General features: G+C 43.2%; 1 protein-coding gene and 1 long non-coding RNA gene across 4 annotated transcripts in view; one reads left to right on the top strand and one right to left on the bottom strand.

The window, feature by feature from the left end:
* The window catches only part of LOC144756333 (uncharacterized), a 155,877-nt gene that overhangs the window by 134,676 nt on the left and 8,162 nt on the right, over positions 1–13,039 (top strand). For all 3 annotated transcript variants that reach the window (XM_078646054.1, XM_078646053.1, XM_078646055.1), the window contains exon 2: positions 9,425–9,710. In XM_078646054.1, the coding sequence (XP_078502180.1) occupies positions 9,425–9,710 (286 nt within the window). The remainder of the gene's footprint in view (positions 1–9,424; positions 9,711–13,039) is intronic.
* LOC144756334 (uncharacterized) overlaps positions 1–13,039 on the bottom strand; it is a 251,909-nt gene that overhangs the window by 19,142 nt on the left and 219,728 nt on the right. Inside the window, exon 5 of the long non-coding RNA XR_013595128.1 lies at positions 5,139–5,354. This is a non-coding gene — a long non-coding RNA (uncharacterized LOC144756334). The remainder of the gene's footprint in view (positions 1–5,138; positions 5,355–13,039) is intronic.

A 13,039-nucleotide genomic window follows, 5' to 3' on the forward strand; every position in this document is an offset into this window, starting at 1 on the left:
TAATTAAATAAATTAAATTATTTTTAAATAATTATTTAGTACATATAATACTTTAAGTTTATTTTTAAAATAATTTTTAATAATAAAAAACTATTTTTAATAAATAATAAAATTATTAAAATTAATTTTTTAAATTAAAATAAAAGATTGTATTTTAAAACTAAACCCTAAAAAAAACCTGTACCCCAAAACCCAAACCCAACCCTGAAACCTAAAAATACCCCTGTACCCCAAAACCCAAACCCAACCCTGAAACCTAAAAATACCCCTGTACCCCGAAACCCAAACCCAACCCCGAAACCTAAAAATACCCCTGTACCCCAAAACCCAAACCCAACCCCGAAACCTAAAAATACCCCTGTACCCCAAAACCCAAACCCAACCCCGAAACCTAAAAATACCCCTGTACCCCAAAACCCAAACCCAACCCCGAAACCTAAAAATACCCCTGTACCCCAAAACCCAAACCCAACCCTGAAACCTAAAAATACCCCTGTACCCCAAAACCCAAACCCAACCCTGAAACCTAAAAATCCCCCTGTACCCCAAAACCCAAACCCAACCCTGAAACCTAAAAATACCCCTGTACCCCAAACCCAACCCTGAAACCTAAAAATACCCCTGTACCCCAAAACCGAAACCCAACCCTGAAACCTAAAAATACCCCTGTACCCCAAAACCCAAACCGAATCCTGAAACCTAAAAATACCCTTGTACCCCAAAACCCAAACCCAACCCTGAAACCTAAAAATACCCCTGTACCCCAAAACCCAAACCCAACCCTGAAACCTAAAAATACCCCTATACCCCAAAACCCAAACCCAACCCTGAAACCTAAAAATCCCCCTGTACCCCAAAACCCAAACCCAACCCTGAAACCTAAAAATACCCCTGTACCCCAAACCCAACCCTGAAACCTAAAAATACCCCTGTACCCCAAAACCGAAACCCAACCCTGAAACCTAAAAATACCCCTGTACCCCAAAACCCAAACCGAATCCTGAAACCTAAAAATACCCTTGTACCCCAAAACCCAAACCCAACCCTGAAACCTAAAAATACCCCTGTACCCCAAAACCCAAACCCAACCCTGAAACCTAAAAATACCCCTATACCCCAAAACCCAAACCCAACCCTGAAACCTAAAAATACCCCTGTACTCCAAAACCCAAACCCAATATAAAAAAACATAAATTAATATATTTATTTATTTTTAATATTAAATAAAATAATTAAATAATGTTAAATAAAATATAAAATACAATTATATACTTACCTATACTTACGTTGTAATGGCATGCGTTGTAATAGCATCTGCTCTGTAATGTCATGCGTTGTAAAGGCATGCGATGTAATGGATCCAGCGTTGTAAAAGTTGCGTTGTAATAGAAGTGCGTTGTAAAAGTTGCGATGTAACGGTTGTTCCCCCACCAAAACATGTCTCAACCTCTCCTCGAACCCCAACTTCACCGACGGCTACAAGATCATGCACCAGGACCACACCAACAAACAAGGTGAAGGCACTGCCATCATCTTCAAGGAAACCATCAGATTGACCATCACTAATGATGACCCCATGCCTCTCATGGAACACTTCAACTTCCAACTACAGACAGATCATAGACCATGATAAGAAGCACCTTCACCTCTAGACCCCTGGGACCCCACCAATCTTTCTACAATTCCATCTCCAACCTCATCGCCCCCTTGGCCATCAACTCATACCACTACGTCCTACTCAGCGACCTCAACTTCCAACTCAACAACCCCAACAAAGCCAACTCAATTGCACTTCCGGAGAACCTGAACAACAGTGGCCTCAACCAACTTGTCACCGTAACCACCCACAAGGCTAGACACACACTCAACCCCAACTTCACCTACAGTGGCAGATCAGATTCAGCTACACCACAGAACTCACCTCGACTGATCACGCCATTGTACACTTCACCATCTCTGATGCCAAGTATCTAGCATCACACAACTTCTCACCATACCTGGGGCAAGGTGACCAGTACGCAGTTGACACAGGCATTTACCTCCACCCAACCCCAAGCCTCAGTAGACCTTGACCAGGCCGCCCAGATCTTCTTCACCTGGATTTCCAACTGGGTCAACAGAGTCGCCTCACAGAAACCTACCAAACCCCAGAGTAAGCCAGCTGGTACACCCCTAGCCTGGGACCACCAAGCACAACTGCTACCAACTGGAGAAGCACTGGGGCATCATGAAAAACTCACCAACAGAGCCCCTCACAAAACTACCCTCTGCATCTATCACCTTCACATCAAGTAACCCAAGAAAAAAGCCATCACTGCCTGTATCAACACCGCGGTCAAACACACTACGAACAGCCAACAAACACCACCCACCCCTCCCAAAAACTGTGCAACACTCTCGCAGACTACTTTCACAGCAAAATAACCACCATCTCTTTCGACCCCAACCCACCACCCTCAACCTCAATGACCACAACCAACCAACAAACACCAGCCAAATATTCACCACCTGGTCTCTCCCCTCACCACCCAAACCACCACAGACATCATGTCCTCCGTCCACTATGGGATACCCACCGACTCCTGCCCCCACCACTTCTTCAACCTCAAAACAAACCCAATCACCACGGAACTCACCAACATCCTCAAAATCTACATCACTAAAGCAACCTTCCCAAGCAGATGGAAACACGCAGAAGTCAGACACCTCCCAAAAAAAACATCTGCCGATATTCCGAATTCTCCGGATTCCTGGAACAAAACCACCTACTGGACACCTCACTATCAGGATTCCGTGCCAACCACAGCACCGAGATCGCGCTGATTGCTGCCACGGACAACACCAGAACCCTCCTCTGCTGTGGAGAAACTGTAACCCGATCCTACTCAACCTATCTGCAGCATTCTACACTGTTTCCCACAACACCCTTATCAACAGAAACCACAACATCGGCATACAACAAGACGCCCGCAAGTGGATTGCCTCCTTCCTTACAGGATGTACACAGAGTATCCATCTGCCTCCCTTCACATCCACACCCAAGAACATCATCTGCGGCGTACCCCAAGGATCATCACTCAATCCCACCCTATTCAACACCTACATGACCCCCCTTGCAGATGTTGTCAGATGCCACAACATAATCTCTTACTTTGACGATACTCAACTAATCCTCTCGCTCACTGGGGACACCTCTGATGCCAAAACCAACATCTCCCATGCCATGACCAATGTAGCCAACTGGATGTTAGACAACTGCCTCAGACTGATCCCCGACAAGACAGAAGTACTGATCTTTGGGGACAACACTTCTGCCTGGAACCACAGCTGGTTGACAGCTGAACTCAGATCAACAGTCCACGCATACTCCCTAGGTATCATCTTCGACAGCTAACTGACTATGAAAAGGGAAGTCAACACAGTTGTCTACTCCTACTACCATATTCTTTGCATGCTATGCGGAATCTTCAGATGGATCCCAGGTAACACCAAAAAGACCATCACCCAGGCCCTCGTGACCAGTCACTTTGCCTAGGGCAACTCTTTCTATACTGGCATCCCCACCCAGCGACTCAGGAGACACCAGACCATACAAAATAAGGCATCCAGACTTATCATGGACCTTCCCTAAAGGTCACACATCACTGCCCACCTCAGAGGTCTCCACTGACTCCCCATCCAGAAAAGATGCCAGTTCAAGGTCCTCACGCATACCTACAAAGCCCTCCAAGATAAAGGACCATTCTACATCAGCCATCGACTGAAATTCCATCAACCCTCCAGACACCTACGTTCCTCCTCACTCACCCTTGCCAACACCCTGGCATCACTCACAGCCGTAGTGGTGGCCACTCCTTCTCCTACATCGCAACCAACACCTAGAACGACCTGCCCTGCCATCTCAGAACATCACCCTCCCTAACAGACTTCAGTAAGAGACTCATGACTTGGCTTTTCGACAGAGACACATCATCCGCAGCGTCCAGATACCCTAAGCTTCACAAATGCGATTGATTGAACGTAAGAAGTTATTTTGTTCCATCGGATCTCGTAGATCATCGTAATAGGGAAGGGTTTTGGTCTTGTTGACCAACCTGAACAAACCTTAGGGGATAGTCGATTTGCGCTATGGTGATCGGCCAGGACCAGTTGATACAAAGACCAAATCCAAGTAGAGTCTCTTGTATGACCCTGCAATCCTTTAGTTTTTAATTATTTACTTTTATAGTTCAATCTTTATTTCTTTGATTCTGCTCTCTTTATTTTTATGATCCTTAAGAGGATATTACAGCTCTCTAGGCAGTGCTAACGAGTGACATGCTTACCGCTTATTTCATCTGCGGTGCACCGCATCCCATATGGGGACTTCCGCTAAACCAGAAGACCATTATGGAATGGTGATGTTCATTTTGTATCATTGTTTTACCATTCCTAGATGGCCAACATGTTGGTTCTAAATGTAGTGGCCAAGAATGAACTTTTGAAAACGATAGACTATTTACAATGCCTTTGCAAGACTGACACCTACAGCACTTTTTCTTTTTGTTATTGCAACCATATGCCCATTGTGTTTAGATGGCGGAATGTCTTCTTTTTTTTAAACTTTTATTCTTTCAAAATATTTTGCTAATGTTGTTGTGTTTGATGTTGAGTTTGTGTGTGTATTTTTTTATTGTGGTTGTGTCAGAGGCCTAGTGGCGAGAGTGAGTCAGCGGATAGACAAATGAATGCAAAGGTGAGTGAAAGAGTGAGTGTATGATGGCATATTGAGTGCCTAAACCCATCGATGCCAAAATACACTTTCACTTATAGCCCAGATCTACCAATGCATTTTAAGGGCTGTAGGAATCAGCAGAAGATTAAAGGTAGCTGACCTTTATCTGACCAAAAGTAGGTCATGATTCGCTTGGTGAATGCAGTAGGATGCTAGAAATGCATAAAATAACACACAGTAAAACAAGCATTGTATGCACTAAGCTTTTGGTTCTCAAACTGTGGTCTACAGACCCTAGTCGTCCGTGACACATTTCCAGGGGATCCACAATGAGAAGTTTTGAAAGCACTGCAAAGTACCTTGTAAAATCAGCAGTTTTCAGGCAACAATAAAAGTGTCAAGATAACGCCGGTGATTAATGTACCTGCTGGAGAAAGATGTGAGTTTTGTTCAGTGGCAGCTTTGACTCGTCTAAGGCAGTGGTTCCAAAACTGTGGTCCGCAGACTGCCAGGGGTCCGTGACACATTCTCAGGGGGTCCACAGGCAGCAGTTTTAAAAGTACTGCAAAGTTCCTTGTATAATCAGCAGTTTTCAGGCACAACAAAAGTGTCAGGATAACTCCACTGATTAATGTACCTGCTGGAGAAAGATGGGAGTTTTGTTCAGTGCCAGCTTGGACTAATCTAAGGGAGCACAGATTGTGAATATGCCTGCTGCAAAGCACTAGTACCATGCATTTAAAAAAACTGTATTTTATGTGCATAACTCAGTGGATTACTGCGTTTTTCTTTTTTTTGTAACTGTGCAGTTCATAAGCCAATCATAACCTAGCACAGTGAGCTATGAACTGCCATCAAAGAACTTCATGCAAACTGCATGGTAAAAGTTAGTAAGTTATGTTTTTTTTCCCAGTCTTCCATTATCCTGATGCTGCTAAAGAAGGGTTGTTTTGGTATAAATAAAGTCTTATTATTAAAGCCAATGCTAACAGCTGTGTTATGTTCTGAGTTGGGAGTTTGTGCTTCTCCAGACCAAGCTCTCTTAAAAAAAGCCTACCAGTATGAATGACGTGAATCCTACACCTTGGAGTCCCCTTTGCCTTATGTAACATTTTCTATACACTAATTTACACATGTATGATTCATTTTCTCTGTATGTGTGTGATGTAGAGTGCTCTGACACCTACATTGGTATGAGAGGTGCTATAAAACAAATTAAATAAATGCGACAGAGGGCTATGGAGAGGTGAGAGGCACTGTTGGAGGGTGATAGTGAGGGAATCATTGAAGAGCCCCAACAAAAATTGGCATATCCTGGTGCACAGTAAGGTCATCTTTTACTATGCTTTAAAAGTTAATACAATTCAATATACAAAAACAAATGTTTTGTAGAATGCACCAGTTTTTCCCAAATCGTCTTGGGAGGAGAGCCTCCCTAAAGCACCCATTGTAGTGGTCAGGCTCACTCGCCACATTTGGTGTGCACCGTACGGAAACTGGTCTGAGAACATTTGTCAGAGCTGCTTTGGGTTTCCAGTCTGGCCCTGGCAAGAGCCTCGTACTACGAAATAAAACCAAACATTGAAAAGTTAGTCGCCAAGATGAGGCACCAACCACCCCAATATTGTTTTTTGATTTGAGCAAATTATTTCAATTTAAAATACTAACATGTTTGGTATTTGTTTGGTGTGCACACGTGTTTATGTTGTTTGGAATTACTGTCTTAGTGTTTGAAATTTAAATTGTAGGAAAAACCTGAGGGTCTGGCTTCCAGTAGTGACTCAATGGGGTCCTCGGGAGCCAAAGGTTTGGGAATCACTACAGTAAGCTAAGATGGCCCTGAACACAGTTCTGAGCTGACTGGAGTCTTAAGTAATTGAAGAGCCGGAGCAGCACTTTTAATAGATTAGAAAGTGGTACTTGGTTGCTTGTCTCAGAAACTTCCAAGGAATATGCTTCTCTTGGCTGGAAATGAAGCAGCATTTGTTGACATATCTAAAGTAAACAACACAATACAACATACAAATAGCAACATAGCACAGTAACATGCACAAAAATATCGAAAGTCAAAAAAGCTTTGTGATCTGGCCTTGATCTTGTAAAGCAGATATTAGAGGTATTACACAAAACAAAAAAATCACGAAGGCATCATCTTGATGCAAACGCTCAAAGAAACATACATTCCAAATGATTAACTCACCAAAATGTCCTTCCAACCCCAACCCCAAGCACAAATTGGCTGCACTCCAGGAAAGGAACACTTGCACCTCATTCTGTGTGCCCCAGTAATCCAGATTCAGGTGCAAACAGAGTTTGCATCTAAATTGTGAGGGGGATATACATAGAATAACAACAAACGTTTTCTAAGATAAGTGTATTATAACTTAAGTATCATATATAGTAATAAAGGCACATAGTCACAATGTAGTTAAAATATTCATATTCCATGTTTATTCAAAGGAAAGTGAGTAAATACAGTGAATTTTGTTCAAGCCACAGTTTTTACTTCAAAATGTAAGATACAAATAAAAAGTTTTATTTTGGTTTTCACAGACACATTTTATTGTCTCTTTTTTAATTTGGTTGGAGTTGGTCTGTCAATATTTGTTGCAAACATGTCCTTTCCTCTTCCATCAACCTGACTGACTACATGTAGCCTACCCATCAGACACAGAACAACTACTGTGGCTGTAAGCCTCATAAATTTCTAGAACAGGGGTCACCTGATAAGTGGAACGTGTTTGCATAGTTTTCAGAAATTCCACGGATGATGTAACCTGCCCCAAGCTGCATCCTTAATACAGTGTGCCATTTCCTGTTGATTAGGTATTATGCTATGGGGATGCATAGCACCCCCATAAGAGTAGCCAATTGCTCTACATTCTTAAAATAGTTTTAATTTCTGAAAACAACAATGCAATATATTTTATTCTGTTAAATTTCTGCAGGTTTAGCCTGCTGAAATGTAATGAAGGTTAAGGTATTTAAGATGTCAGTATTTACCTGATACATGAAATACAACCAAATTCGTAATTTCGAGCCCTGCACAAACAGGGGTTTACTCAGGGGTCAGACAACAACAATTCACTCGTAATCAGTCTCTAAGGGCCATATGTATCAACATTCCGTTTTGCGATTCCTAAATAGCGATTTTTAAGGAATCGCTGTTTAGAAATCGCAAAATGGTATGTATGTAGGAAATCGCTTCTTTTTAGCGATTCCTTAAAATTCCTTAATTGCGATTAGCAAATTGCTAATCGCAATTAAGGAATAATTTCCCATTCATTTCTATGGGCCAGGAGGCCCATAGGAATGAAGGGGAAATTTGCGATTCGCAATTTGCTAATCGCAAATTGTGAATATTTTCAAGGGTGCAGGGGTGTCTCAAGAACACCCTGCTGCACCCCTGAAAATGACATGTGTGCGCATATGGCGCACATACATGCCCTAAGGGCATGTATGAGCGTCACATGGCACCTTTTGATGTTTAAAAAAATGCTTTTTAAAAAGAATTCGCAACTTACCACCAACGAACAGTAAGTTCGCATGCTGCTGCTCGTGTAGAATTTCTACCCGAGCGGCAAGAATACCAACACAAACTGTAGTTCGCACTGCACTTCGCAGAGTTTTTTTGTAACATCGGGGAGTTCCGCATAGCAAAACTCAGTGAACTACGCCCAGGCCTAATTTTATGTCAGTTATACAACCTTATTTTCACAAATACATGCGGGCTATTCAATTTGCTTTCCTCACAATTTGTGCTTGTCTAGTTTTCCAACATTAGTTTTCTGTCTGTTTGGAAATATAGTACATTTATTTATACACTGTTGTGAAAAAAAGCCTTGTGCTCTAGCTTAATTGGAGTATGTAACTCAATGACTTGTAAAAGATGCTGTTCATCTGATGTGTATATAAACAAAAAAGAGGAGTATCACCAATGGACCTAAAGAGGCCCTATTGAGAGAAAGGGAAATAGGGGAAAGTCCAAAAGAAAGTTGTTCTTTTGTTAGAAGACCCCTTACTCACCAACCTGGTTGGTGGCATGCTTCATCATCGGGGTCCCACCCGAACGGCCGAATGCCATCCGGGTGTGCTGCGACACCTAATTACAGTGGAGCAGGTAATTTGAGTGAGTGTGGTGTGAAAAAGTGAGTTAAAAACTGCCCAAGTATGACTTCAAAGAAAAAACTTTATTTTTAAGCTACTGGACAGTATTAAAAGCAATCTTGTGATACTTCCGTTGGTTAGGTTAACCGATAGTATCTATGTGAGTGGTCTACATGTTTCAACCTGTGGTGGAAAATGCCAGGTTTTCGCCAGGACCAAGTGAAAGGAGACCTGGGCGATATACACTCGCTTAGGTGTATCCAACCCTCGGCCCCAGTGACCTAACTGTGTACTGACAGTTAGTTGTCCTTAATCCAAAATTAAGAGAAGGAAAAACAGGGAACTCGTTATTCGAGTGTTTTCAGCCTCATGGGAGTCAGGGTCAGACTGCAGATCCTGGGGCACTCTTGTGCCAGGTAAGTTCGCTGGGCTCTTGTGCCTATTCTCCAACCACCGCTCCCCCCCACATCTAATATGACCATCGTTAACCACAATTTGTCTGTGGGTGCAGCAATAGACCATGGTTTTAAGGCCCATTTGTCCACTCTGTGCAAAAAGGTATGTGGTAACTGCCTTTTGTCTTTCTTCTTCCCTTCTCCTCAGTTGATTGGACTGGCTATGTTGGTGCTCTTGGTATTCGCCGGACTGGCGCTGAAGTTCAGCTACAAGTGTGGCAAGGAGTGCAGTTGCTGGGAAGAAGACTGGAAGATCAACTACAAAGAGGAGGCACTGAGGCGCAACGAGAATCTGCTGATGGAGGTGCTCTTGGACAGGACCAAAGACGACACCAAAGAGAAGCTAACTGAAGCTTTGGAATGCAAGAATGGCTTCTGGGCGCAAGCTGAAGTCATCTGCAAAGACGTTCGATGTCCAGAAGATGATGAGCCAAGTAAGTGGGCACACTGTGCAATATTTTGGGGCTTGGTGTAATAGCAGGGGTTTGTGAAACAACTTGCCATTATGTTATGTTACTGGGGGTTTTGTAAAGCGCTCAGCTGCTCCGAAGAGCGTCCCGGCGCTGCAGATCAAAAACAGATACCAGCAACTAACAAAAATACCACCAGCGACGCCAGGTGCTCAGAGGAAACAGAATTATTGGACAAAGAGAAGAGTCATAAGCTCCTTTCTAAAAGTGAGCAGGTTGGAACTGGCGCGTAAGGTCAGAGGTAATGTGTTCCAAAGACGAGGGGCAAGGTAGCTAAAGGAACGACCTCCACATCGTGCACGTCGCACTGCCGGCACTATTGCCCTGGCCTGGGCAGCGGACCTCAAGGGTCTAGATGGAAGGTAGAAATTGACTCTTTTTTGTAGATACACTGCACCGGAGGTATGCAGAGCCTTGAACGCTGTTGTTAAGGTCTTGAAGGTGATGCGTTTGCGGATCGGCAGCCAGTGCAGAGCTTTAAGAAGGTCGCTGGCCCTGGTTCTTCTGGTTAGACCGAATATGGCTCTGGCTGCCGAGTTCTGGACGACCTGCAGGCGGGTCAGGAGATACTCAGGAAGACCCAAGTAAAGGATGTTAGAGTAGTCCAAGCGCGAACCTATCAGAGCCTGCACTGTGATCTTTCTGTGCTCCAAGGATAGGAACGGCAAAAACTTTCTCAACATCCTTAAGATGGCAAAGCACTTCCCCGTCAGACCTGCTACTTGGGCCTTAAAGGAAAGAGTATTATCCACCTGAATGCCCAGATTCTTAGCTGTTACAGAATCGCTGGCTGGCGGGAACATGGCCGAAGGCCACCAGTGCTTCCATCTCGGGTCGGCGGGACACCCAAAGAACAGGATCTCGGACTTGTCCGAGTTGCATTTGAGGCCGCTTTTCCCGAACCAATCAAACACAGCCTCAAGACACCTCAAGATGGCGGCTCCCTCGAAATCACAGCCCCTGTCACATGTGAACAGGAGCTGCGTGTCATCCGCATAGGAGACGATCTGGGCCCCATGCTCCTCCACTAGCGCCGCTAAGGGTGTCATAAAGATGTTAAAAAGAGAGGGGCTGAGTATAGATCCCTGCGGGACCCCTACCTCAAGCTGCAGCATTGCGGCGGAGAAAGGGGGAGCCCAGATCGTTTGTCTGCGGTCGGCCAGAAAAGATTGAAACCATTTGAGCACCGTTCCCCTAAGACCAATCTTACAGTTTCATATATGCCCTAATTGATGTCATAGCTAGGCAAGCACCATGGCTTGATCAATGTGTTTCAATATTCTACTTTATTAATCAGTTCATCAGCTATACAAAGACTCTGTGGACTAGTAATTTTCAAAACATTACATGACAATGGGGAAACCCAGTAATCCGTCGACCTGGGTCAAGTAAGGTACAGTAGAATTGGTTCAAGCGGAAGGAAATGATTTGCGAAATCTACAACACCAAAAATAAACAGATTCTCCCAAAAAGTTTTTTGAAAATGAATTTTGACACATTTATGTCATGTCCAACAAGTCAAAGTCAACCTGTACAATTTGATAGGTGCTCCAAGATAGAGTAAAGGAAAGCAAGTGCTCAGGAAGTGCTTGTGTTTAAGTTAAAGGATGAAGATAAAGGATATGACAATATTTGCATTTTGTATTGATAAGAACAGTCTAGCAGTCAATTATATATGAATACAACTGAAGAGAAACATAATAACAGAGTTTTTTAAAATTTATATAGCGCAAACTTGACCCGAGTCGGGTATCAGACTCTTTACATAGCACCAGTTGCATTACATGAGGACACATTGGGGCCGATTCACAGAACTAATTTACGACAAAATCCTTACTTTTGGTATTCACAGAAGGCATTTAGTAGTCTTAAGTTAGGATTTTGTCTTGAGTTAGGATTCTGTCTTAAGTTAGGATTTTGTCCTAAGTTAGGATTTTGTCTTAAATTAGGATTTTGTCCTAAATTAGGATTTTTTCTTAAATTAGGATTTTGTCCTAAATTAGGATTTTGGCTTGTTAGGATTTTGTCCTGAGTTAGGATTTTGTCTTAAATTGGTATTTTGTTTTAAATTAAACTTAAGACAAACTTAAGTTAAACTTAAATTTAACTTAAGACAAAATCCAGAGCCAGTACCCCCTGTCGACATAGAGAGCTTTTGAAAAGGTTCTAGTTTCAGTATGATGCCTGGAATATTCAAAAGGTGATAAATCTACAGGTATATGGAACATTCACCCGAAAGATCATTAACGAAGGTAAGTAACTTCTTCATCTAGTCCTCTAACACTCACCTAGAATACACTGTCAAGGTCTCTGGGCATCACTCGAGTTCTGTGTCTAGTTCACCAGGCATCATGTAGAGTACAGTTTACAGTTCTCTAGGTCTCACCGGTGTACTATGTCTGCTTCTCTAGGCCTCAGATGTGGCCCCACTGATCTCCAGGATACAGTTCTATGTTCCAAGTGGGCAACGCAGAGTGCTTTGAAGGGAATTCTCCTTATGACAGATACATCGTGCAGGGCCTTAAGCACCAACATGACACGCTTACTCTAGCTCCTCCAGCTGTGACCTCTTTGTTCTCCAGGACCCAGTTCTATGGTCAAATAAAGGTATCGTCCTCCAGTTGCGACTCCTTTGATCTCCAGGACTCAGTTCTATGTTCCATTGTGGGCAAAGTTCTATGTTCCATAATTTGAAGGTTTTACTCAGTGTACAATGCAGGGTGCCTTGAAAGAAATTCTCCTAATGACAGATACAACATGCAGGGCCTTAAGCACCAACGTGACATGCTTACTCTAGCTCCTCCAGCTGTGACTTCTTTGCTCTCCAAGATACAGTTCTGTGGTGTAGTACAGGTATACTCTAGGTATGACCCCTTTAAGCTCAAGTACTTAGTTCTGTGGTCAAGTTCAAGTATCCTGCAGCTGTACTCTCCTCTGACTCCTCTGATCTAGAGGACACAGCTCTGTGGTCGAGTACGAGCATCCTCCAGCTATGGCTCTTATAATCTCCACATCCCAGATCTATGGTCGAATACAGGTTTCCTCCAGTTGTGACTTCTCTGATCTCCAGAACTCAGTTCTATATTCCAACGTTTGCTGGTTTTTCCAAATAGGTAATGCAGAGTGCTTTGAAGGGAATTCTTCTTATGACAGACACAGTGTCCAGGGCCCTATGCACCAAAGTGACATGCTTACTCTAGCTCCTCCAGCTGTGATCTCTTTGTTCTCCAGAACTCAGTTCTATGATCAAATAAAGGTATCCTTCTCAAGTTGCGACTCCTCTGATTTCCAGG

Source organism: Lissotriton helveticus, chromosome 5_1, assembly GCF_964261635.1.
Source record: "Lissotriton helveticus chromosome 5_1, aLisHel1.1, whole genome shotgun sequence".
NCBI classification, from domain to species: Eukaryota; Metazoa; Chordata; class Amphibia; order Caudata; family Salamandridae; genus Lissotriton; species Lissotriton helveticus.